Below are 27,780 nucleotides of genomic sequence, written 5' to 3'. Positions count from 1 at the left end.
ATAATACACAGGAAAATGAATGCTGAAGAATTTCTTATTATTCTGTAATGTAGGTGTATGTGCAGTCAAATGTACAAATGCATAACCATTCTTAGGCGCAGTAGCAAATGTATGTAATATGAACATGTTTAAGTATGCATACACTGGCATTAAATAGTGTGCAATATATATATAAAATATATGGCAAATAAACATTCAGGTTGCAAAGACAAGAAACATTGGATAGTCCAGAATTCAGGTTTCCTGGGCATCCTTAATTAGCCCTTTTGAATATGTATGGTGACACAATTTTAATTACATGATAACATGTAGGTTTTTTTCCTTAACAAATTCTTGCTTCAGCCAGTCAATAGGAGGCAGCTTTTAACCTTTCTGGTTTTATCTTATTCCATTCAGTGCTCTGGCCTCAGATCTCATGTTAGTGCAGATGATCCAAGTATTACACTGAACACACAAAAAACATTAATCCCCTTCCAAGGTTTTGTTTCTCTGTTGCTTCCACGACAGCATCTTAATATATCCCAAATCCTGATGAACTTATCTCTGCAATACATCTATACAGGATGAGAATTCTATTTGCTTTACAGTATTATTGCCGTCATGCAAAAGTACTTAAGCACAGGGGGAGAAAGGACAAAAATGTCAGAATGACAACTTTCAGTGAAAGCTGAAAGAGTGAGCTGTGGGAGCCTTCACATGTGTGGAATTTCCCTAGCACTTTCTTCCCCCAAAGCACAGGGCCAGTTGACTTCAGCTCTCAGCACTTCTGCATTTCAGGCCCCAGGTGTCTCTTGTTGAGCACCCAGAAAATGAAGCCAACCACTCAAGAGGGAGGAAATTCCAGAATTATGTCATCATGCCTACATGTGGGGAGGGGAAAGGAGTTAATCGTGCCCAGGCAATCCAAATTCTGGCATTTGCTAACATTTTAGCATTTGGCTCACAACCCTGTCATTCTTTTAGTTGAGTTTCTCTGTGTATGTGTATACATTTCTCTGTAAATAAATAAGGACATCTGAATCAAGCCTAATCTTCTAAAAACTCTTGCGCTGCCTTCTCAGTAAAACTAATTTATTGATGTGTGTGCTCTTGGAAAAAGGCAGGGCATGTGTTTTAATAACCTTTACTGATTGTTCCTGCTGCAATTAAATCTAGAGAACTCTTGGGAAACTTGGTTTTGATTTTTCCCAGAAGAGGAAGGAAGGGAAATAAAGAAGATCTATCTTAATAGGTGCTGAAGTATTGATACACCCCCCTGCTCCAGCTGTGCCCCAGCCATTCACCCCTATTCTGCTTTAGAAGCAGGAATGGGCTACAGGCAGGCAACTACTTTGACACCCAAAGTCAGGGGGACCAAGAACTTCTAGGGGACAGGGATAAATTTGCTTCACTTCAATCTGAAAATCTGCTACTAAACCTCAAGTTCTACATTTGCTACATTGTCCCTTTGCATTACCAAATTACAATTGAGGCATTTAAAAGCAGAGCACGAAGCCTTTAAAATCACAGTACTTTCAATTAAATATTGTTTTAGGTTTTCTTTGCTGCCTGCATATTTTCTTGACCCTCCACCTTCTGAAACTTCCATGCACAAGCTGACAGGTTGGAAGCACGTTAAAAATGGAAGCTGAAATCCATATGTAAACAGCTGGCTCCAAGAGCTGGTGCTTTAGGGAATGAAAACTTGTAATGCAAGACTCGCAAAACTCTTGTGGGAGTTGGCTTCATTAGTATCTGCCATAAGCGTGTCTGTATGCATATATGAGTACACCGTTGCAATCCTATCTGTGCATGGATATGTACTTGAGGTTAGCAGAGTATTCACTCGCTGCTGTGCCAGTCACTCTTCTGTCTTCTCACACTTCTCATATGTTCTTTGAGGCTGGGAGTGCCTCTGTCTTTCATACATCCCCATCTCCACTAGCATCGCAGACCAATGGCACAAGGACCTTTTTTTACCCATCCTGTGTGTGCACAGCAGGAGAGCTCCTCTCACTGACTCTCTGCTGACTGAGTTGGATGTTATCTGTCTTTCAGCCAGCGGACAGAGCAATGTGTTTACCCTGCCAAACTGGAACATCCTGCCTTGCTCTCTAAAAGCTTTTCTCTATAGCCCTTCTATGTAGGGTACCTAGGGAAATGTAATGGTCAGGGAAGGCATCAAAGGGAGGCATCGTGAGCACTCTGCCTTCCTGACACTTCAAGTTTCATGATCTGAAAAATCCCTGATAAAGGAGTAGCATTCATTACTAGTGCTTTTAATTCTGGAAATGCCTCCTCATCCATACTGGATTCCTCCTTCCTTCCCAGCCTGTGGAGCACATGATTATCCCTGGTGACAAGAAAGATGAGCTTTCCTTTTCTCCTCACTACAGTCACTAGCAGTAGGGGGAGCAATGGCAGATCTTATGCCAAGATTTCGTCATTTTTCCAAGAGGGAAAAGCATGTCTGTCCATGATGAGACACTTCCTTACAGTATGTGGCTAAGCCATGCTCTCTAGCCAAGACACCAGCTTACATGTCCCCTGAGGGCTTCTGGGAGAGAAGTCCTTGGGTAGGCAACGTGGTGGGAATAGCATGGTGCCTATTACGTTGTTGAAAACAAAACACGACTGCATGTTCCTGTTTGCTGAATTCAACCTGTCAGCACCACCATCTCCTCAAGAAGCCAGGAATGATTGCAGCCAGCCTTTGCAGGAGAAGGTGCCAGTAGCTAAGTAGTTGGAGAAGTATGACCTGTTTCCCCCTGTTTGCTTCAAGGCCATGTTAACATGGCAGGTTAGAGCAGGGAGTGTGCCTGGAGAAGCACCATGTGTGGTGACAGGTAGGTTGCTCAGAAAGCCCTGGAGGAACTGCAGTGTTTTTCCTGACAGCTAAATGCCCCAGGGCCAGGACAACATGTGTTCTCTCATGCCATGGACCAACACAGGGCACTGTGCTTGCTATGCCTTAGTGGTATGTCAAGCTCCAAAATCGCTCCAAAATAATTCCTCCATAGCCCAAGGATTTATTCATCCTAATTGTCAAATACTTTTAGGACCAGCTCTATTTTCAGTCCTCCTAGCTCACTGAATCTAGAAAGGTGGGTGTCTCTACCCTCTCAAGAGTGTGAGTAGGTTGCGTGCCAGCTTTGGGCACAGGAGAATAGATCACATTGCTATAGCTGGGAGCAATGAGAGCTAAGTAGATTTTGAGCCATTTTGGTGCATCACTGTCTTTCTAACTCTGCTTATGTTTTGGTCTAGACAATCAGAACCCTTCTAACCTCAGACTAATATCAAGGAGTGAATGATTTGCCCTCTTGAATAAAATGAGAACATCTGAGTGTGGGGAGAGAGGGGAAGGGAGGGAGACATTTGCATAGGTCAGAAAAGGTCATTAAAACATCTGGCAGTAGTAACTGACATGTGTCAAATTTTAGTGTTCATTAAATTCATATTAATGCAAGAATGGTTCTTAAGCTGCAAATGCCACTTTGGTTGCTGTGTTCCCCCAGTTGATGGTGATGACTTTTCAAAACTGTACCATGCTTGTTTTCTTGCTAGTGGCATCTGACCTGAGGTCAGATTTCTATTTAACCTCTTCCTGTAGGTCAAAAGACAAATTAATCTTGTGAGAATTGAATTGGAAATTAGGTGTCTGGATAGCAGGTGTCCCAACTGTGGAATAGCTGCCAGGCTGAAACATGATTGTATCTGTCCTTATGCCATCCAAGAAGTCATCTCTGAGGTCAGGGAGATATTCAGCTGACATCTGAGATGGGAAGTAGCTACAGGGAGCAGGTGCCCTGTGCTAGCAGAGTATCTTGCACTCTGGGGGCAAATGCCTGAGAGTGTCACTCTGAGCATAAATGTAGATGTTCCATGTATTGTGCACTTTGCTTTACCTGGGTTTATTACCAGTTTATAATTGTAAAGAAGACATACAATTTCCAGGCCCCTTAAGGAGAAGAATCTCACAATCTTTCAATCTTTTTTTTCTTTTTTTTTTTTTTTTAGAGGATGAAGATGATGAAGAGATGGTGGAGCCAAAAGCACAGGATGACTTGGAGATGGAAAGTCAGGACCAGAAGCAAGAAGTGAAAGAAGGTACTTTAAAAAATGAAAAGGATATTGCTAGATGTATAAAGGACTGGGTCCTGCCAGTAGTTACTCTCACAGTTAGTTTCCATTATTGAGAATACTAAAACCTGAACAGTCGCCAGTTTTATTGATTCAAAACCATATGAGTGGCATAAAGCAGAAAATTGTATCCCAGTGACCCAGCTGGTAGGCCTGAGAAGCTTGTGAAAGGCACAAGACTTCAGCTGTTTAGAAGAAGCTACATGTCCTTATAATCTGGGAACAAAGTAGAGATTCTTGGATCCCAGGACTGATGCTACTTTTTTCTCTGGCTCAAATACCCTTCTCACGTGAAAGATTTAAAATGCAAATGCCAGGCATTCCAGTAGCTCTATAAAGTTGGTTGGTCTTCAAGGGTACTTAGAGCCCATAACTGCCTGCTTGAGAGTGACAAACTTGAACATCTTGCTAGTCAGGAGTCTTCCAGCAGAAAACCATTTCATTGGAAAAATGTTGACTGTCAAAACCAAAACTTTTTGTGGGAACTGCTTCAAGGGAACTTAAAAAAAACACCTGAAGCCAGGCAGGTCCAGGCCTTCTGTCCATTACTGTGCACTGAGACACTCTCCAGGATTACAAGAGACAAAAATTCAGGTTACCTCTTGATTCTGGTGCAGACAAGAGACACTTGCCAAAGTCATGCATGTCAGCACTGGACATGGTAGGTATGCATGGTGTCTATTTTCCTTCTCTTGGACCTGTCCTAGCTTTCAAATTAGAAGGATGCGAAATGTCTTCCTCATCTAGGAATTTACCAGAGTATTTTCTATTCTATTGTGTCAATGCCTTCAACAGTCAGTGCTCACTCCTGTGTGGAGTGGGGAAAAGAGCTGAAACAGCAGCAGCTCTGGGGTGAAAGGAAATGGGTTTCTTCTCCAGCATTTCTTTCCTCTATATTACCAGGACTGCTCAACATGCTGTGTAACTTACTTCTTCAGGTAGGACCTATGTCCCTTCTTGCTATGGTTGTCATTAACAAGATGATTCTGTGACCTTAGTTTTGTTTTTCACAAGATAATCTCACTAGGAGGAAAATATGTAGTAATTTTACAGAGAAGCCCATGAAATCTTTAACTGTGAATACAACAGTGGATACTTCTTTCTCATTCAGGAGAGACTGGTATCCTTTTAACAGTGTCCAAAAAAACCTGAATCCAGTATACAGGGCTCACATTTGCTATCCTCACACACTGAAGTGAGTTGCAGAATCAGCTGCACTGTTTTGATTATAAATTGATCTTTCTTTCCTCTTAAGAACATCATAGAAATCATCCATGCCATAAATCCTGTGTTGTTCATTGCTCATTAGGTCCTTGTAGAAACACGGAGGGAGAAACTCATTCCTCCTGCTCCTCATCCTTCTACTTCTCCCACTGGCTCCAGCCACTGCTGCCATGGGCAGAGGGGAGCAGTGGGAGCACTGGCAAAAGCAGGAATAGGAGCCAGACACGTCTGCAAAGGCAGAACTGAGGACATGAGCAAGAAGCATGGCAACATAGAAAAACTTACTTTTTCATGAAAATTACACTTCCTTCCAGAACTGTGGGGTCAACTCACATACAGCCTGTAGCAGTCACTGGACCTAACAAAGTGTCTCTTTTACTGGTGACAACACAAAGCCCTAAAAACTGCTGTCACTGCACTCGGTGTGCAAGCACTGTCCTGAGTTGCTGAATGTCCCTCCAGTATTCAACTTACAGTTGATACCACACCCATTTATTCCCACAGAAAAGTAGCACTAACACTTATACATGGGGAGAAAGCACAAACTCCAGCATGAAGAGAAGAAAAAATCAAAATACAATACTGAACTGATTTATTTTACTTTCTTGTGGGCTTTCAAATTAATCTCTTGTGTACTTTGCTGACTAACTGCCAAAATCTTTAATTTCTTTGCTGTGTTTTAGTCAGGGGGCAGTGCTCCCCTTCTCTGCCTAGCAGACCCCCCCAGGAGCGGAAGATCAGCTGGGCTGGTTTAGCACTCTTCTCAGACACACAAACTGCAGGCTGTAAAAATAAGGCACAGCTTGTTTTAGCAGAACCAGCTTTGTGTGGTGCTAACATTTGACTGGGTTCAAGGAAGAAGAAAACATGCTCATTGCCTGACAGAAAGTGAACTTGACCTGCAGTACGTGTTGTGATGGACAAAATAGTGGCATGCTGATGATAGGCATTAAATGCTGTGAATCAAACGAAGCTGCCATCCCCCAACTGACACGAAATGGAGTCTCATTTTTTTAGTGTTCAGTGTCCTTCTCTCCCTGTTGGCTTTAGCCCTTTTGACTACAAAATCCCATTTTCCTCTCTGTTGTAATCACCCTTCTCATGTTCTGAGCAACATTCAGAGTTTGAAGCCATCGTTTGTGTTTCATGGAAGTGATTAAAACCATGTTACAAGTCAAACAGGAGTTTAGAAGAACATTTCCTGTCGGTGCTGCACTCTGTGTGCCTACTCAGAATTAATAGCTTTTCTGCAAATTAGCACATAATGGGTTAAAAGCATGTTTATGTTGGCATTAAGTACTCTGGCTTCTTTTTCTCTGCAAGGCAAGACAATATTTTGCAAACTTTTTAAAGAATCTCTAATAGATATTATAGTGGCGCCATTCACACTGCTATATAGTAGTTAAGGCTGTGTCAGCACTTCCATTATGAATCCTGTTTTTCAGGGATTTATAACCCAGCCGTAAAAATTCGCTCTGGGCTGAAATTTGGTTTCAGCTCAGGGAGCACATTTTTTAACAGATTAAAAAAAAAAATGCATGGCTTTTTTTGAGTTATAGAAGTGTAAGGAAAAATCCATGGGAGAGAGAAGTGCAGGAAGGGAAAGACAGACAATTTTTCATGAATAAAACTCAAAAATAGGTTAAGATAAAAAACAGAACTTGGATCTAGTCTGTTGAGTCTTCCTCTCTCCAAGTCAACAGGTCAGGGGTCCTCTATTTTTATAATGGTATTTTAAGAGGAAATGTGATTTTTTTTTTCTCTGTGGTTTATAGGTAGGCCAATTTAATTCTACAGATATTTATAGCATGCTTAATTTCCTCATCTTACCCTCCCCCAAGAGTTGCTCTGTGGGGGTTTGTGGGATTATTCAGCAGTCATGGGTGTTCGCAGGGTCTGACCCTAGTTCTGGACATGTCTCAGCATCACCATAAGGCACACAGTGTAGCTGCAATGAGGCAGCCTGTCTGGCACCTCTTGCAGAACTTCCTTGCCAAGGAGATGCAAAGGGCAGAGGTACAGCTTGAGCCCCCCAGAGTGGAGTGGGAAATGAAGAACTGACTGGCTGACCACTTGAAGCATATGAAGCCTCAGGGCCACCTTGTGTTTCTCCCATGGGGCTGCCTGTTGTCACCTGTGTCTCAGGTGCATGTTCTCCCCACTGTTTTTGGAAGAACCGATTGTGGGATACCTGATAGTGAATTGGGATGGGCTCTGCCTGTTCGCAGCCTCTCCTGACCACATAAACAAGAGACCGGTCTCAAACTGTGGCATCAAGTGGGATGGGGCTTTCTACCACCAGAGAGCTCTGGAGCTCCACCTAAGGCTCCTCTTTGTCACAGTAGAAACCACATGACCAATGGGATGTGCTGGGTCTTGAAATTGGGCCTCAATCTGCATTTATCTGAAGCCATAGGTATATTCACAGAGACTTGCATGAAAGGCTGTGATGGGAAGGCTGGGACTGGCAGCTCCAAAGACTTGCTGTGCCCTGCTCTTGCCCTGGCTTTACACATGGTGCTTGGGTGTTCACATAGCAGGCCATGCTGGTGGAAGATGGTTTAGCTCTCGACAGCTCAGGCATCAGTATCAGGAAAGCAGGACAGGTTGTGGTGAGGTTTTTAAGAACCAGTGATGCCACGATTTCACTGCCACTGACACCAAGGAAGCTCAGGTGTGCCAACCCATCCTTGCAGCCCAACTCAGGCATGCTCAGGGATGGTGCTCAGCATGGCTCCTGGAGAAGCACAGTCATTGGGAACAGCCCTGCCTGCCACAGATCCAGATTTGAGGTTCTGCATCTCCAGAATCAAAAAATCCCTAAATGCACCTTGAAATCTTCTTTTATGTGTTCAGCAGTTATGCCATGTGGGGGCTTGCCAACACAACCAAGATATGACATATATGAAACCATGATATGGCACAAAGCTGGTTATGGAATATATTAAACCTAACCTGTCATGAAAGTGTGAAGCACAGGAAAAACAAGCTCTCAACAGGCAAGGACTGGAAGCTGCTGGGAGCCTCTTCACACATTGTGGTTCTCACCCTGTACCTTTCAGCCATCCTCACTCATCAGCGCATCTAAAGTTTACATGGATTTAAATAGATGCTGAAAGAATAATACAGCTCTTAAAGGGGTTTTACTAATCTCCTTCTGTCTCTTGTTATACCTCTGGGTTCATAACAAGGCTGCTTCCTGCTTTACTGTTCTTACTAGTTTGCCCTTTCTTTTGTTCACTTATTCCTTTTGGTATTTTTCTTTTTTTTCTTTTCTTTAATGGACTTCAGTTCTCTTGTCAGGTTTTTAGAATTGCTGAGATTCCAGGAGAATCTTTTTTATAGTCTATTATAATTATTTAGATATGATTTTTTTTAATTCTTTTTTACTCTCTTGGAAGAAGACTCGAATCCTGGTATTTGAAGATTTGTGAATTTGATCTTTCACTGTGATCCCAACTATTTATGTTATATTTACTACAAATATGCTTCTGCAGAATAAGAAGTCTGCAGTAATTTTATCTTAGTTCCTAAAAACTCATGAAAATGTTTTAACATAAACTTTTTTTCTGTTATGTATAAAGAAATTTATGGAAAAAGGGCCCAATGTGGAACAAGTTACTTCTGAGAATCATGTTAAACCATGTGAAATAATAAAATGTTCCTATTTTTCGTAAATAAGTCTTGAATAAATTGGTTGGTTTCACATCATGTTCAATTATTGTTACATATTCTAGACCTTTCTGTTCAAACACTAGTGTATGATATCTTTTATTACAGATACACTTCATATTTTCTTTCCCTGTGGCATCCTCTGTGCATATGTAACTGCACAGTCATTTAATTTTAATTGCAAAATCCATTTGATTTTGTACAGTATTATACATTAGCATAAACACTGGGCTTCTTTGATATATGTTGTTGACCTCATAACCCCAGAGCCACCGACACAGCACTCTACTCATGGGTACATGGTCCCATCAATGTCTCCATGGATTCATGGACAGACAGGATGCCCAGTGCTCCTGTTAGACAGGACTTGGTGGCTGCACCACGGGTCCTCCTGCTGCAAGCTGTGAGGGGCCACAGGTGGAATCAGCTCCTCCGGATGGGATCAGAGCACAGGCACAACAGTTCATTAGGAAGCAATGGTGCAGAAGCAAGAGCAAATTGTGGGTCTTCCTTTGCAGGAGCTTTCATTGCACTCCAGGCAATAAGCACGTAACTTTTTGCAGTGGTAAACTCCAGGCTGCGCTGGTCTTTGTTACACACAGAAGGTTAGATGTGGTTGGTTTGGGTTTTGTGCCAGGGATACAGCATTTGAAGACAAATGCTGTATTCTTACAGGGAATTTAAGATATTGTCACATCACATAGGTCTCTGTGACAAAACAAAACAAAACAAAAAAATACTTTGATCAGCTACTTACGTTTCCCAGAATTTTCCTTGAAGAGAGCCTGTGTCTCTTGAAAGCTGAGATCAAAGTCACTGTAAGCTCATAGATCGGAAGAAAAATTGCAGAAAATTACATAGATTCTTTTTATTTTATTCAAGGTAATGGACAGGGAGAAGGAACAAGGAGAAAATGGAAATGGCTCTGAAAGATAAATGGTTAGAAAACCTTCATATTTGAAAACCTGTCTGTTTTGTGTTTTTTGCTTATACTTCATGTATTTACAGTAGTTACAGCAATGTTTTACTCTGGAAAAAGTAATGTTGTTAACATTCTTGTAAGAAGAGATTGCCTCAAATAAAACTTCAGAGGCAGCCGAATGAAAGAAGAAAATAAGGTTAAAATATGAAGCTTAATATCGCCAGGGGGCATCTGGTGTGTCAGTCAGATGAATGAGGTAAGCTGATTTATGCCCTACAAACTTCAGCCAAGGTGTTCCTGATGGTTTAATAGACTGCTGGCCTCCCACAGATCGTTGCTAACTGCAAGGGAGATTTTGCTGAGGTAGAACTACAATCGTCTGTCTCCACTTCTTGTGAGCACTCCACAGCTCCCAAGATGTTTATTTTTTGTCTTTTCCCTTTCTATTGATTTTTGGTTGTATTTTCTTTGCAGTTATAGTCAGCAAATGGCTGAGTAATAAATTTATATTTCCAAGCTGTAGAGAGGATTTGATTTAACAAATAATTTTTACCATTTCGAGCAGTTTAAAATGAGTTTTCCAGTTGCCTTTGCAGCTGTTACCCCCCTTTTTATGCCATTTTGCTGCATTGTCATGTTTGTTGTCTTTGATTCTCGGAAAGCAATGCTTTTGGGGTGATGATGGAATATTGCCTCATCACAGGTTTCTTTGCCAGATGAGTTCCCTTAGTGACAATTACTATTCAGCAGTGGATGCTGCAATAGGTCAACCTGTACTTTTTGCTGGTCACTCTTTTTTTTCACATGCTTTACTTCTGTGTAAAGCACTTAGAGGCAAATTGTGCTCCTGCCTTGGTAATTGTTGCTCTGCTACTCAGAGGGACCATGTAGGGGGACATAGATATTCTCTGGATGCGTGAAGCTCCACAGGGACCACTAACCTGCTGGTAGGAGACACAGGGCCAAGGCCATGGGATATCATCAAAGGCTAAAGCTTATAACTTCTTAGCTGCTCTATCTCCTGAGGGCCAAATTGTTCCTCCATCTTTTGCATTTCTCTGACCCTCTATATTTAGCTCAGGTGTAGTGCAGAGATTTTGTCTTTCAGACCTAACGCTTTGACCACTTGAGGCAAACCTAAGTGTGGTGATAGCAGCCTCTCCAAACCACAACAACTCTGAAAGCAGGTACACTGAAACCTGGGTGGGCTGAGTACTGTGGTAGTGATGACCATGTCAGTACTCCTGCCTGCTGTTGTGCCTTTCCACCCATTCGTGCCCTGGGGGCTGGTGGTAGCATCCTACTTGGGCACTGGAGCATATGAATCTAGGATGAAGCACGGGAAAATCAGAAAGAAGCTGTGTAGCATGGCACCACAACTGGAAAATAACTTTTAAGATGCAGCTTTAAACTGTGTCATTCATTGTTTAAGTAAACATTGAGATACGTATGACAGGGCTGGGAGTTAAACTTTGATGTATAGTGGGTGTTCTCTGAGCTGCTGAATTCCACTTTTTGGCTGCTGGTGTTTTAATCCAATATGTCCTAGGGAGACCACAAGGTCATTTTCACAAGTAAACACCTCAAATCTGTAGTGTAAATCCAAATGCAGGAGACCTTTGATCACTCGAAGTACAAGTCTCTGTAATTTTGCAATAAATCTGTTTATGATATGTTGTTTGTGTTCCTAATTATAAATTTGAAACAAAATTCAATGTTTTCTTAATTTTTATGATGTCAAAAGATCTTTCCATGCTGAGAATTTAAGATAATTGAAAGGTTGGTTTGGTGTAACTGTGAAGATACTAATGGTATTTTTTTAAATACAAGTAGTTTTGAAATTTAATGAAAATTATTTTTTAAAAGCACGTGTGGGTAAAGGCATAATTGATATGCAATATTGCCACAATATCAATATGACCCTGTTAGTGTAATTGAGAACAGAAATTTGGACTGTAGCAATAGCACCATCCCAATTTCCTTTCACCTGATGCTCTCATTTGGGTTGTAGTTTACCAACAGGTCATTAAACTGGTGGAGATGTTGCATTGGTGCATCCTACAAAGATTGTATTTTTCAAATGAAGGACCACTGGAAATATTAGTTTGGAAGTAAAGGTTTAGCATCTCTGTGTATGTGTAAAGAAGTAACCTCATCTTGTAGAGGTCAGGCTATCCTGACCAGTGCCTAGAACAGCACCTACCCCTCCCAGGGCAGCTTTGCCCAAGGCTCAGTAACATTGGTTGCTCTGGGTCTTAGGATTCCTCTGTAAGGAATAACATTGCCTTGAAGAAAGTGGTGTTTGGCTGGTTGCTTTCAATTTTGCTGCCTCAGAGAATATCTTTGGTTATTTACTTCATTGCTTTGCAAAGGCAGAATTTATCAGTGACAGCAAGTAGAAATTGGAAGAAGTGAAGGGAGAAATTATGTGAGCCCTTTTAATACAAAGAACTGTAGTATAAGTTTAGAAGATTATTTTATCTTCGGCTTCACTGACAGGTCCCCTGTTACATAAGTGTTCTGCTTTTTCCAGTTAGGTATTGCCTAAATGTCAGTCACAGCCATTTCCTGAAATAGGAACACTGAGTTTATTTAATTTGGGGGGTTTAAGTATTTTCCATTTCAGAATAATAAATATATAAGATATAGGATCTCTTCTATGTAAATGCTACATTCTGGGATTATACAGGAGTATGTTTAGATATATTAAAAACTTCTTAGTCATGATTTTAAGTGTAAAGCTTTGATTTTTCTTCTGACATTGCTACAACAAACTTTCATGTCAAAAGAAACCCACTGAAGTTGTTGATTCATTGGGAAAGGGGTGAAATGTCATACTCTTAACTACATCTTTTCATTTTCCAAGCTCCTCCTAGAGAACTGACAGAAGAAGAGAAACAACAAGTTCTCCATTCAGAAGAATTCCTGATATTTTTTGATCGGACAATACGTGTAATTGAGCGAGCTTTGGCTGAAGATTCAGACATTTTCTTTGACTATAGCGGCAGAGATGTAGAAGAAAAAGATGGGTCAGTTTGGGTTTTTTTTTGCTTTTAAAAATAAGCTTTCTAGAGATAATTTCAGAGACAGGAAGCCTTAATTTTAAACAAAATTTAACATTTTTATAGTTAAAAAAAAGTTGAAATTTCTGCATGAAGGCCTGGGTTACTTTGTTATCTGAAATTATATTGTAAAAGAGCTTTGTGCTTTATTGAACTGGGGAGGGGGGTTATTTGACATATTATTCAGCTGGCTTATTTCTTTGATTCATTTTTGGGATGCAATTTCAAATTCTGAACAAATAACTGAAACAGATAAATGTGTGTATATATACACGTATATGTAAATGCATACATTCCAGTGGTGTACATGTGTGTGCTTATGATACCTTTACAAATTCAAACTAATGTTGTTTATATTCTACTACTGTCTCAGGCCTGTAATGGATCCCACTGGACTATGCTTTGTGGGGATGAAAAGGATGATTTCCCAAAGTGTTTGCAATCTAAATGGCTAAGATAAGAAATGACAGGTTTTGTATTCAGCAACTGGTAGGGGAGCAGAAGCATTAAAACTTGTTAGGAGGAGACGAAGTATTTAGATTTCAACAGCTACATATCTGTTGAAGCCTCATGGCAGATCAGTAGCTATGTTGCACTGAAGTTACTGGAGGTTACTCTAGAGCATCATCCCTGTGGACTGAAAAAATGCATCAGTGTGACAGTGTTGGACTAGTACTATGCTTCAGCCTGTCTGTAGCATCTGCCATCTCCTTCGCTGAATGCCAGGGCCAGGTTCATCCTGAGAGTCAAAGGGTGCAGAGATGGCCTAGGGTGACCCAGAAGAGTCAGAAAGGCAGTGAGAAATTAAGAAATGTGGTTTTGTGAAACAGATGTAAAATTTGTTCCTTGGTGCAGATTCATTTTCAGCAAGACAGTCTGTGAGAGCAATTAGATCAGGGTGGCAGACTTCCCCAGGCTGGGCAGAGAACTGAGAAGTAGTCAGAAACTTCTGCATTGCTTTTCACAGCTTTTGAACCCTGGTACTTCAAGATTTGTCACTTTGTTTGAATTCACACAGAGATGTTCAAGCAGGAGCCAATCTTTCCTTCAACCGACAATTTTATGATGAGCACTGGTCAAAGCATCGTGTTGTCACCTGTATGGATTGGTCTCTTCAGGTAAGATGTGAGGCTGGGAGACATGCTTCCATATCACTTCCAGTTCTCCCTAAAAAACTTATGTTCATCCTTGATTTGCTCTTTTTTATGAAGAGTAGGATGTTATTTTTTAGCTAACAGGAGGGCCCTGGATGAGTGAATGCATGTTTCTCTATAAAGAAGAGTAATGGGACAATAATGAACCTGTCATTTTTTGTGAATGTCTTGATCTTGGTCTTCAAAACCAGAATGTTTTATTAAAATGGTAGTAGGTTAACAAACCTACTAATGTGGAGTTTTACTTTTTACTGTTCCTCCCCTTTCTGCTCCTTCAGCACATGGAAATTTTTTAGCATAAAAGGTTTAAAATTAAACTAATTAAAATTAATTTACTAAACAATTGATTTAATAAATAAGTATACATAGTAATATATAAAATAGAAAAAAGCATAGTGAGAAATAAAATTAATTTTTCTGATCTACTAATATACTAAAACAAAAGTGATCACAGCACCAAGCCTATCTGAGTTCAAGAAGCATTTGGACAACACTCTCAGGCACGTGGTGTGATTCTTGGGGTGTCATGCACAGGGCCAGGAGTTGGACTCGATGATCCTAATGGGTCCCTTCCAACTTAGCATATTCTATAATTCTATGATTTTAAAATTGTGAAAGTATCTGAACAATTTGAAAAGACTGAAAAGAGATCTCTCAAAAAATGCTGGGTTCTTTCTTCAAGCAATGGAAGAGGAGGCTGCAGCTGCCCACAGGGCATACTAAAGCAACGTGCCTGGAATGTACCCAGTTTCTGTGCACCACAAAGCATTGTCATTGCAAAATAAAACTGATGATAGAACTGCTTAAGCTTTCCAAAACCAATACAGTCACATCAGCAAAGTACAGAAAGCATGTTAATTAGTTACTCTATTGGAGAGCTGGGATTAGCACACACACACATCATCACACATCCTGTTAAATTAATTTGGTTCCAGTTTCACTCCAGCCCCCCTCATTCTCTCTGTTTCATCCCTATCAGCCTGTTCCTATGTTCCAGCCTGGAGCAAAGCATCTGCTTTCCCTGGGGAGAGAACCCAGTAGACTCTGGTCTTAAGTCCACAGTACAGATACAAAAAAACCGCTCCAAGAGGACATAGAGTTCAAAAATGCAAGCACAAGCCAGTCTGCCTAGCTGGACCCAAACTCGACCTCAGGTGTGCCCTTGGGTCTTCAGAGACCTAGTGGAGCCTGGTGGGGGTAGCAAAGGTGCTATAGAAGTAGCTCAGCCCAGTGTTAAGAACAACCTTTACCCAATCTTAGAAGTAGCTGCTCTTTATGCACCACATTAGATGTGCATGTGGACAGAGCAAGCACTCAAGATCCAGTATGTAAATGGTGTGTGAGGGCTGGAGAGAGGCAGTGGATAAGGAGCACAGTGACTCTCACATCCATCCTTCTCTCCTTCCCCTTGAAATGGCAGCAGAGCTGCTTCCATCCCCCTGGGTACTTCTCAGGTAAGGTGACAGCAACTGTGGCTGGTAGGCTGAGTAGATCGGGGTGGTGCACAACAGCCAGCTGCAGAAAGGCTTCTTGTAATATCGAGCTTGCTCTCTGTGTGAGAAATGATTTATACCTTTGCTTTCATACAAAATATCAGCCTAACAACAGGTATGCACTATTGTGATGTGGGTGGCCTTTAAGCACATATGGATTTCTACAGAAATCAAATATAAGCCCGAGGAAACACTTATCTTAGGTTGTTCACTTGTTCAGGGGCTGGAAATTACATGGAATTCTTATCTGATATTTTCCTAACAAGCAGCTCTTACTGTATTCCCAGGGCAGCAAGAAAAAAAGCCGCCTCAGAAGAGCACTGCCAAATGTAATTGCTCAGCCCCTGGGGCTCAAAGGCATGTTCTGCTTCCCACCTCTTTGTTCCAGGGTGGCCCCTCCTGCCTTCCCCTTTGTTAACTCCTCACACACAGCTCCCTGGCACTCCAGTAGGGGCTCTTCTGTGCCAGAGGCCTTCTGCATGCCGCTCTACACTAGCTTGGGAGTTGCTTCCTCTCTTGCCTGCTTTGAGTTTTATCCATGGGACAGGAGCTGGAGCCAGGGAGAGGTATTTCACCTAACCACTAGCTCTGCTTCTCACACATGCTCCAGGATATGACAATGTCCAGTGTGTCAAAGGATAACTCGAATAATCATGAGAACTGCAGAAAACGTTGCTCAATTTTCTGTGATAAAACTGCTTCTGCGAAACAGCCTCAAGGCAAATAGAAACTTAATCAAACAAGGACATTGATGCATTGATTAAACAAGTTATTCTGTTCCCAGTCACATGTAAAATACAGTCTCAAACATGTGGGATCATTCATACCAGTAAAGCTAACCACTAGCCCCTTGATTCTTTCACAGAGCAACAGGAAAATGGCTTAGATGCTTCATTAGGGATCTTAGGGAAAGGCCCAACAGACTGAGAGTAAACACAAAGAAAGAGTGGGATCACCTTACTCTGTCCATGGGAGCTAACTTACCAAGAAAACCACAGTCTCTGGAATAGTGATATGTCTCTCTTGACTCTCAGGCAGCAGCCTTGAATGCTGTTTTGCACAGCACCATTTCCATGTTATTTTCAGTTGCAGTCACAGGACATCTGGCTATCTGATGAGGACTGAAATTCTGTAAATGCAAGTAGATTGAGTGAAGCATTGGAGTGCACAATGCCAGAGAAGATTTAGGGTGCTGCATTTAGCTCTGTTTTATGAGTCACAAAGCCTCATAATGGTGTTATCCAGCTAGGTATGACCCCAGCAACTGTGTAAACTGTATTTCCAGTCAAATACATAAACTGATTGCAAAATCTACATATAGCAAGATTTGAGTCAGTGTTTGTTTATGGCCAGACATGCTGCTAACTATGCTTGCTAAACTTCCCAGGAGCATTTACCAGCCCCAAAGTGCCTCAAAATTGGCACTTTGGACCTAGTCACACACCCTAGCTGGCTGCAGTCACGCTGGTGGAAGGGCTTTCACTTCTGCCTGCCAAGGTGTGTGCCCCTTTACATCTATGGTCTCAGCTGCTCACGCGAATGGTACCTAATCTGTTCAACCAAAACATGATGCCCTGTCAAGAGCCTACTGCACATGCTGTTTACTTGGACATGGGCCAGTGTGGGATGAAAAGATTCAAAGGAGAAGCTGAGCTCGCTGTTCAGAAGTGGTTGTAATATCTGTTGCAGGAGAGACAGAGAAGAAAGGGGTGAGATGGATGAGAACACTGGAGGGCAGGCTGGTACCAGCGTGTCCAGAGAGGTGGTGTCTCAGGTGTGGGATTAATTCACTCTCAGGTTTCCCTCCGTTCTTGAGGAAAGAGAAGAGCTGTTGGTCTGCTGCATCCCCTAAATCCCATGCAAGTGAATTGGGTGCTAAATTGTCCTTGCAGGCTGTGCCAGCAGCCAGGGATGTAGGTCCAACCCAGTCAGAGCTGCCTCAAATTGGGATAGAGGAGGCTATGGTGGCCACATGTCATTGCTGATTCTTCTGCCTGTGGGTCCAGGCTCATTTGGAACGATGAGCTTGAATAGAAAAATCATCAGCTCTGTGACGCATTATCCATGGAAGTGTACAGAAAGTGGGACGTAACAGCTGCTGATGGCAAAAGTTACATTATTTCTTCAAAATGGATTTTGAGAGCAGAGAGGTTCAAATCCCAACAAAAAGGGTGGTGGTTTAGGGATTTTTAATTGTTAAAATGCCTTTGGACCAAATTCACAGCTCCCAATTGGCAGTTTAGTTGTCCCGCTCCCTTTGCATGTGCCAGCTGTACTGTTCCCCTGTAAAGTGGTGAATGATTTGGCAGGAATTTACCTGGGAAAGACAAAAAGTGACAATTATCTGCAGATATTATCAAGAAATTTTGAGGGAAAGCATTTCTAGTTTACAAAAGGAGAGTGTGGGTCTTGCAGAACTTGAGCTGCTGCCTTGTTGGTCTGCAGAAGCCACAAGCTTTTCTCTGGACATGCCATAAGTCCACTGCTTTATTTTGACTATTTAGAGGGAAGGACAGAGGTTACCAGAGGTGCCTAGTATCCAACATGTGAGAGTGGAGAACTGGAAGTTATTGTATAGACTGAAAGTAATTGATGTTTTGTGGACAAATTGTTAGTCCTTATGGTGTTTTGAAACGATGCGAGGTCATCAAAAGAATGTGAAAATCTGATTTTTCGTATATGATATTGTGTGTGTATATATATATAAACAAAGCAAGTACATATATGTGTTGCATATCTACTTCTATACAACGGTGGATAATGGGTGTACAAGAAAATATGGATCTGATTTTAGAGTGCTCATTGCATCAATCTCACTGAGTCAGTGGAATTCAAGATCACCCTGTGCTTTATAAGATGACCTCAGCATCTTGCAAAATTGAGCTTCTGTGAAGAAAATGGTTTTTTTGCCGTTTGAATCATCAAGAAGAGTTTTCCAGTTGATTCTATGCATAAGTAAATAAGAGTGCATAATGAAATAAGAAAGAATAGTTTTCAGGAATGCTGAAAAAAAAGTGAATTTCAGAATAAAACAAGTCAACTCCATGATCATAGTGTTTTTATTATCAAAATCAATTAAGACAGTAGTTTGTCCTTGAAGAGATGGTTAAGCAAATATGTTAAAATTACTCAAGCTTTCAGATTTTTCCTCTTCCTTCCTTTGCATTCCCTTCATAAAAATTCTGAAAGTTGTCTTTTTTGAGAATTACCTGCAGAAACTAGCATTACCTTTGTGATATCTGAGAATAACTGATAGAGAGCAATTATCAGGGGCTTTAAGGATGTTAGGGACAAGTAAAATATAAACAAAAATGAAGCAGAGTAATATGATTGAACTAACATGTATTATAGATATTGCACATTTAGTGTAGATTATTTCTGTCTCATGATTTTGCATAGGTTTTTATCATCTATCTTATTTCATTTGCTTTTGCTTTTTCTTTCTAGTACCCTGAGTTGATGGTTGCATCTTATAACAATAATGAAGATGCTCCACATGAGCCTGATGGAGTAGCCTTAGTATGGAACATGAAGTTCAAGAAAACCACACCAGAATATGTGTTCCATTGTCAGGTAAGACTGAGGAAGTCATTAATTTCGTGCTAGACAAAACGGAGTTTACTACATAGCACATCTTTCCACTGTTTATATGAAGAGGTTGAGGTTAAAAATAGGCATTCTTGGAAAAAGTACAAGTGGCAGTCCTGTGTTTTTAGAAGGCAAACAGCCTTCTCAAACAAAAGCCTGTCAGGGCTGCGTGTCATTCTTTGTCTATTTAAAACAGTCCCTAGGAGATTTAGTTTATAAAGCCCTTGCACTTATGAAGTAACTGTGGTGTACCACTTCCTCATCCAGGCAGCAACACATGCTTTCCCACCCACGTTAACTTCCTCGCATCCTCTGCACTCAAGCTGCCTACCCTCGCCTGGTTCTGCTCAATATTTTGCCTTTAATATTGGGAAACACACTTTGCATTTTTGGACATGTGTCTGACTTACAGCTTGATCAAAATGGTCTTGATTACAAGAACTACTCCACCAATTTGTGTCTGACTGTCCTTTGGGTTAGCAAAACAGTGCTTCACTTCACTCAGTGCTACTTTATGATTATGCTGGTTTAGAAGTTTATGGACAATTCAAAAATCGTTGGGTGTTTTATTTTTGTATGTCTGTTTACTCCTCTTTTGCCTCTGCTTTTGTGTGCGAGATGGCACAGCCTCCCATCGATAGAAGTGTTCAGCTCATTGGTTCCATCAAACTGTCCAAACTGTGGAACAGGGCTTGGGCCAAATTTCCAACCTCTTCATTAATATCCTTCTGTGGTAATTAAATACAGGTCAGTGGTATTTGAAAAGCCATATGGAAAAGTTTCAGCAAGTAAAACTTAACAATCAGAGATTAGTAAAATGCAGATAATTCTGTGGTAAAAATTGCTTCTCTTGGAAGGATATGTATTACCTGGCTAATTGTGTAGGCTAAGTGTCATTTTACATTCAAGGACCAAACATCTTTTTGAACTAAGTTTATGTTTGGACTTGGGTACATTATCAGATGTAACATAGTGGGAGGGAGTTGCTGGAATTGAAGTTGCTGCTTCAACCTGATTAAGTAACCTTTAATTCTAGGCATATTTTTCTAATTTGCTATACTGAAAAACAACCTCACAAGGAGTCTAAGCCTGCATAGCAAATATGCCATACAGATTTATATACATATATATGTGTGTGTGTGTGTGTGTGTGTGTGTGTGTGCGTGCATGTGTGTTTGTATTACCTTTGAAATGAGAACTTGTATTTTTCTGGAGATTATATTTGGCAGTCGATGTGTTCTTTCAGACTGCTTAAGATCTTAGCTCAGATCCTATGTTCAAATTCCTCTATGATGTACATGCAGCTTAATGTTTTGAACAAAATATTCAAGAGAAGAGTTGCCCCACTGCATTTCCAGGAAGAATAATCCTTAAACTAGATAATAACCAGATTCAGGGTAGCCCTTCTGAGTACACAAAGGAAGACTGACTACAGACATAACAATGTGTTCAATATGAATTTAAATTTCTATCTAGGTTTTAAAGTAGGTACACTTAAATAGGGGAGGTATGACTCACTACGTTGAAAGCAATGAGATAGGCTATAGTCTCCATTAGAACACACACATAGGACAAAGTGGTGGCCAGAGATTTGGCATGGCTGAGCTTCTGTCTAGTCTTCACATTAAGTTGGATGTACCCCTTTTTAGAACCGGAACCTTAAAACCTGTGAACTGAGAGACACGTTTGGCACTGTACTTGTACATGTATCCCGGTTTCATCCTCTTTCAGCTAAATAAAATCAGTTCTGCCCATGAGAACTATTTATTTACTTGGTCAAACCGTCCACTGATAATTTGTGTTAAAACCCATTATGAGTGGGAACTTTGTTTGAACCACCATTATGGGGCTTTTGACATGAAATATCTTCTGCGTATCTTCAGATCAGACAGGGATACCCTCACGTGATTAAATGGGGAAACAAAAAGCAAGCAACTTGGTCTCTTGAACACAGGTTTTGTTCTAACTGACTCAGACGGAAAATAAGAAAAAAATAGTATCTTAGCTCAGAGTCTGGATTTCAGTTCTGTAGATCATAATGGTTTTCTGTTAGTGGAAACCAACTGTATTATTAGTCAGCCCCATATCATTTATATTACCATTTTGCTAGAGAAACATTCCCTTATTCAGTCCTGATTTGGTCATTTCTCTAGGTTTTCTGAGAGAGGGGCCCAATTTTTGTTCCACAATACATGATCTTATAACAGTCCAGCTCAACAGCTAGAGATGAACAGACACCTTATCATTATAGCTAGGTTGCCCAGATACGATGAACACAGTACTTTGTGTGTATGTTCCCAATAAGCCTCTATTTTCCTTTCCAAAGACTTTCTATAAAAAAGACATCTCCATAAATCCTACATGATGCTCATATACCTCTTGTCTTTTGATTTTTGGGCTCACAGAACAAGATACAAGCAAATAGAAACTTATTTCAGGAGTGACTTTCAAGGAGCTCTTGCAAGCTGCTTCTGAGAAGCCAAATCAATAAATAGGTTTATGAAGCCATTTCTAAGAAACTTCTAAGAAATTTCACATTGGGAGTTCCGATTACATCAATAGAGATAGATATGTGAAACATCTCTCAACAGCTAAGGAGCTGACTGGAAGTATGACTTCAGGTACCTCTTGTGCACATTTGGTAAATTCTCAAAGCTAGGAACCTCAATGTTTTTCTGTCTCCCCTGGTGTATTATACAGATGTAAGTGAGATGATTACTATAGAATTCCTTAATTTTCTTTACGTCTTTCTGTGACTTTTTGTAATCTTACATAGGATCATTGAAATTGTCATAATCAGAACAGGCTTTCCAAGGGCCTTTGCTGAAAGCTGCCAGAACCCAGTGACTTCGACTAAAGTTGTCTATCAGCCATGACAGATAATGCAAAAATCTACTGGCAATGATGTTTTTTTCTAACTCCAATCAGCAAAACATTTGATTTCAGTCCTTAAATGTGAGGGCTGGTGTATTCTGTAAATACAAAATTCTTACCCAATTTAAATTCATATTAGATTGTTGGCTCATTAATACAATTTAAGTGGTAGCAAATTTCATAGCTCTACAATATGTTGTGCTACAAATACTGGGTTCAATTTCAGTTAATGGAAAAATGTTTAGTTAAAGGAAAAATGACTATCAGCCAAGTGGACATGTTTACTCGTTGATTCATGTGAACTGCCATGTGATCTATCAGATCCTTTCTAAATAAAACAGTCCTGCTGGTTTCTATTCTCACCTCCTATGGAATACTTTTTTCTTCTGCATGTTTTATTTTTGCCCTTTTTTGGGTTTTTGTATTTTTGCATTATGTGATGATGGTATTTTAGATATGAGTCCCAGATTTTTTGCTCTACAGCTCATCATACATCTCTTTACCACAAGGTTAGAAATAGGAAAACAAGGAAAAGTGAGGGACTGGGCAATTTGTTAACTTGTTTTCCTATGCAAGCAAAAAAATGTTGTCTCAGAAGCAAAATCAGAGTGGGAGGGTGATTTTTACCAAAGGAATGAATGCTCAGTGTTTTTCTAAGGTAGTGGGGAATAAATTGAGCATGCAGTTAATACTGCAGAGTGCAGACTGGGAATATTTCTGTAGGGAAGAGTCAGGGATGTCCTCTTCCCCCATGATGGAGCATCACAAACTATTGGTGTAATCCATTGCATTCCAAAGGCAAAACACAAGCCTTTCAGAAGTACTTTTTGAGACCCTGCAGATGAGTCATTCCTAGTTGGGTTGGTTTGGCAGTATCCAGAGAGGGAATGAATTCCAGCAACAAAATGGAAATCACATTGACTCTCCCTCAGTTTGGTTGGGAAAATTTTAAAGAGTGGTTCACACTACTCTCAGCTACTGTTAGTCTGCTTTTAGGTGGGAATGACAAAAATGAAAATAGTATTGCAAGGTTATTGATGATATGACTCAACATGAGCTCAATCCTATATTGATTCATGCAATCCACAGGGCTGGCCTTGTATGTGAACATTCTCATACTATTGATTGATAGTGTAGCAACAACCATATTTCTTGGTATTACTCTCTTTTTCAGAAAACACTTATCTGTCTATAATGTGTTTTTTCACGGAACATATAAATAAAAATCTACGTTACCCATTAATTATGAGGATTATTAGTACTACTCATCATCTTTGCCCATGATGGTGTTTCTGTTTCACAGCAGTCTGATCTAAGCTTTCTGAGCCAGAGTGACCTGAAGAAGTACATGAAACTTTCCACCAACATGTCTGGTTGAGTGAGGCAAATAAGAACTCAAGAGAGTATGCAATAAATTGTCTAGTTGAAGTCTGAGCTATTACACCCTTCTTTCAGCAGAGCCTGTTAGCATGGGTACAGCACTGCTCTTCTATCAGGTCCCATAGCCTTTGGGTTAGAGCTCATCTGCAGAGACAGAAGTCACAAGGAAAAGAAATAATCTGTGTCTCTCAGGGACTTTATGGTATTACAAGTCATTTCCTTTCTTCTGGAACTAAAGAGGGGTTATTAAAGTCGGTTGAGGTATCTGGATCTCAGCTTCAAACATCCGTCATTTCAGGAGAGGAGGGGTGGAGGAAGATGCTGAAGATATTAGTTTCATGGAAATAAACCAAAGTGAATGTTACTGTCTGATTTGGAGGACTCTGCATTGTCTTTGGAAAGTTTGATGAATTCTGCTTTACTACACCCAATCTAATGATAACAGAAACAAAAAAAGGACTACATTAACTGTCTTTTGATTTATTATGGATTATTTCCTGATCTACTAATTTCCTCTTTCTCTCAGCTGTGTCTTTTTCAAGTGTCTCGAAAGGGCAGTGAGAAGTACAAATCTGACACTTAGAAGCAACTCCATTCAGTGTATTTTAAAAGAAGGAGTGCACATGTGAACTAGCTTTAATTTGAGGAAGCAGTAACTATTGAAGAGTTCTTTCAAGGAGTCGACTTTTAGCATAATCACAAAAATATTTCAGCAGTATATCACTTTTAATAGCTGCAGTTATTTCTGTCCTTTTCCTAAAATGCCATGCAATCAGATTTACTTGGTTGGTTCCACCTCTTTACTAAACTGTCAGGTTTTTTGTGGGATATGGGACTTGTGTTTTCTATTTTAATTTCAAGAAAAGCTGTCCATGCTTGGAAAATATTGGTGGATGGGGTACAGAAATCAGCCACTCTGCCGCACCACAAAATGTTTCATTCTCCCCTAGCTTTTTTGTAGTGGCTTCTGTACACTACCATTAAGTTATGTGTTTGACCACTCTTCATTGCTTATCCTGGTGTGGTCTTTCCCTTTTCAACTAAATGGATGGAGTCATAAATGCATATCATAGAATTAGATGCATTGAGGTAAGTGAAAGGCTATATTTAGTGGTTGATATTGGACAAAGTTGCCTTATTTTTTTCCTTATTTGGTTTCTTTGTTGTTTTCTGCTCTTTCAAAATCAACATAAATTCAGATGTGCTTTTTGCTCCAGCAGCCTGCCTTCTAAAGGTGCCGAGCGCCCAAATCCATGAGACTTGTGTGCAGAACAGGCTGAGGTAACAGCATGAATGACTAATATCCTCCTTTTCCTCTTGTCCTTGAGTTTCCTCCTCTGTGGAAGCCAGACTAGAGCTCAGTCCCTCAAGAAGTTTAATTGTCCGGAAAGTATGGTTGGAATACTTAAAAAATAAAGACAATTTTCACTGATAATTATTATAGCGCTTTTCCAGAAAAACTTCCTCACCTTGTTGCTGCTATCTAAGTTTCAAGCAAGGACTCAGCTCTGCAGACACATAAAAGAAATGACAGACCCTAAACTCCCTCTAAGCTTCACAGAATTTCCTAAGAAAAATTGTTCCCAAGAACCAGCAGCATGTCCAGTCCCAGAGCTGACTTGTCTAATTCCTCAGTTTCTAGTGAGAGGGGGCACCTGTGGTCAGTTTGTAAATCTCAGAGAAGACATATGATGCTAAGCTGACTGCAAATTTTCCCAAAAACCCACAAAACCCTTCTTTGAAAGAGAGTTTTTTCCAACCTGAATTTCCCTGTGACCCTATGATTCTAAATATGAATCAGATTCTGCCCATTTTTGTAGTAGTTCTCTGGTAAATGGACCACTGCTTGTGAAGATACTGAAGCAGCTGTCATACTGGAAATACTTGAGCACCCAGAGTCCCAAATTTGTTGCAGACTTAGTAGGAAGATCTTTAGAAACACAGAGCACAGTTTGTGCCATAAAGATTTCAGTAAACAAGAGCCATGTCTTGTCTCTTAGTCTTTTGTTTTAGGTTCTTCCTCCTGTTCTCAGCTTATACCAGTTGTCTTTTTTTGCTCCTCCCATTGGAGTCTACACCACTTCTACCATTTGGTGATTAAAAATAACTATCATTTGGCCTAAGATTAATGCTTCAGTACTTGTGGGGAGATTGTGTGTGACTCAGCAGAAGTTACACCCACACATCTGAAAAATAAATGTAGTAGTACTTGGAAAATAGTTTTTGGTGTCTTAGGTGAGAGGAGAGACCTGCATGCAGCAGATTTATAGAGGGGGACAAAGAGGACCACATATACAGAAGACAGTCTCCTGTTTTCTATATACCACTGAACTCAGAGACATTAGTGCGGAAGGACAGAAAAGGCATTGAAAACATGAAAAGGCATTGAAAACATGAAAATGTAAATTCTGGCTTGTGTGCCACAGTGTCTTAGCCAGTCCTGAGATCACCAGTCTTTCTTTACTGCTGAAATGCAACAGCTATTAACATGGAATCTACTAGCATCTGCAGCTCAAAACAAAGCATGCCATGTTTTCCACATAGCCCTTCACCTTTCAGTCCTAAAATCTCTTAAAACTGACTTATTTCCACAAAACTCAAATCATTATATTTTCATAACAAGAGTGGGAGAAGGAAACCTTCTTCCAGGCAAGGTCAGAGAGCAAATAAGGATTCTTATTTAGTGTAAAGGAGTGTCAATTGGATTCACAAAGTTATATGCCTTCCCTTGGGCTTTAGCTGTATCTTTCCAAACCCTTAGCAAAGCCGCTTTTTTCATAACGGCTTGTACAGAACCCTGAGGAGTGACACACCCATTCAAGCCAATGTGTATCTTATAACAAAATAATTATGTGCCATATCCCATCAGTCTGTGAAATGACAAAATTAGTAATTAGCACTCTGAATTACTTGGGCACTGTTTTTTACATACAAAGTCTAGCAACAGAATGCTCCTTTGCTTAGAGTAATGCTTAACAGAGATCATCTTCCTCATTGGAAACTGAGATTTCAATTATGAATTAGGAAATGATAAATTTGCTTGTCTTGGATAAAAAATTTTAGGCGGTTCCCACTTTTAAATCTCTTTTGGAGGGGGCAGACTGTCATATACTTAAATGATATGCTGTCACTACTAGCAATAGCATTGTGCTTTTCACAAGTGTTAAAATTGTGATTTGTAACAAATCTGTACTTAAAGATGGTGTTTCTCTTCCGAGTTCTGTAGTCTTCCTTTCAGACCAAATGTAAAGAACACATTGGCTATTTGATATGGTGAGCATTCTTTTTCTTTTCCAAGTTTCTTTTTTTCACTGATAACTTGCATTATACCTTTCTGAATTATAGGCATCTAATATGCAATTTGGAGAAAACCTAACCTTTGAATTTGCCAAGTTAGACATGCAGTATTTTTAAACTTTAGCTAGCTAAGGAAAAAAAAAGATCTCAGTCAAAAACCATATTTCATAAGAGAAAATTATAGAGATATTGATGGTTTGCCAAAACCTCAAGCAGTGACAAAATCCACAGTGTCCTGAAAGAGATGCCTTTGGAAAACCATTCCTTTGCAGATGGCTTAGATTATTGATACTTACAAACACATGACATTATTCATTCAACTCAGAATTCTGAAAAACTCTGTTGATAAAAAAATGCAGATGTGTCACACTATCCCAAAATCGCAGAGAAAAAAAAAAATCACCAAATCCTGCAATTGTTCCTGAGGGCATTTTACAGTTTAGTAGTTGTTGATTTGATTACATTTCAACATGACCTAGTGTAAAATATTTTAAGAAAAAGGGAGGAAGGAAGGGAAAAAAACTCTCAACTTTCCTTTGTTGATGTTAACATTACGTTTTGTAGTTTTACTTGTATATCTGAAACTCCCAGTGCTAAAAGGGTTTTGGGTGAACAAGAAATGCAGGATCAGATGTGAGATCAATAAGTCACTGAGATCCTTCCACAGATTTTTTTTTCATAAAGGATGTAAAATACCATGCAATTCCCCAGCTGCACTGCAAATGATGGATAAACAGCCATGGGCATGACTTTTCTGTTTGGGTTATGTAACTGTTCTCAGCACAAGCTACTTGCAATGAAGAGTACATTTGGTCCAAATTCAAGAAAATTATTTCACCTCATGATTTTTGTCTCTGTGGGAGCTCTGTGTGAGGAGTGAAGCCTCTTTCTGTGTTACCTGGCACAAAATATAAAACAGTTACTCTTCTAAAGTGCCGTAAAAGCCTCAGAAACCAAGGAATCCATCATTACAGCCCAGGATACAACTTTCC

The 27,780-nt window shown here is 40.2% G+C and overlaps 1 protein-coding gene across 10 annotated transcripts in view; it reads left to right on the top strand.

Annotated features, from left to right (window-relative positions):
• The window catches only part of DYNC1I1 (dynein cytoplasmic 1 intermediate chain 1), a 185,875-nt gene that overhangs the window by 98,831 nt on the left and 59,264 nt on the right, over positions 1-27,780 (top strand). For all 10 annotated transcript variants that reach the window (XM_032710370.1, XM_032710423.1, XM_032710362.1 and 7 more), the window contains exons 7-10: positions 4,000-4,089; positions 12,807-12,969; positions 14,021-14,120; positions 19,097-19,222. In XM_032710370.1, the coding sequence (XP_032566261.1) occupies positions 4,000-4,089; positions 12,807-12,969; positions 14,021-14,120; positions 19,097-19,222 (479 nt within the window). The remainder of the gene's footprint in view (positions 1-3,999; positions 4,090-12,806; positions 12,970-14,020; positions 14,121-19,096; positions 19,223-27,780) is intronic.

The sequence above is a fragment of the Chiroxiphia lanceolata genome, chromosome 1 (assembly GCF_009829145.1).
Source record: "Chiroxiphia lanceolata isolate bChiLan1 chromosome 1, bChiLan1.pri, whole genome shotgun sequence".
NCBI lineage: Eukaryota > Metazoa > Chordata > Aves > Passeriformes > Pipridae > Chiroxiphia > Chiroxiphia lanceolata.
This window is presented reverse-complemented; position numbering and strand designations above follow the sequence as displayed.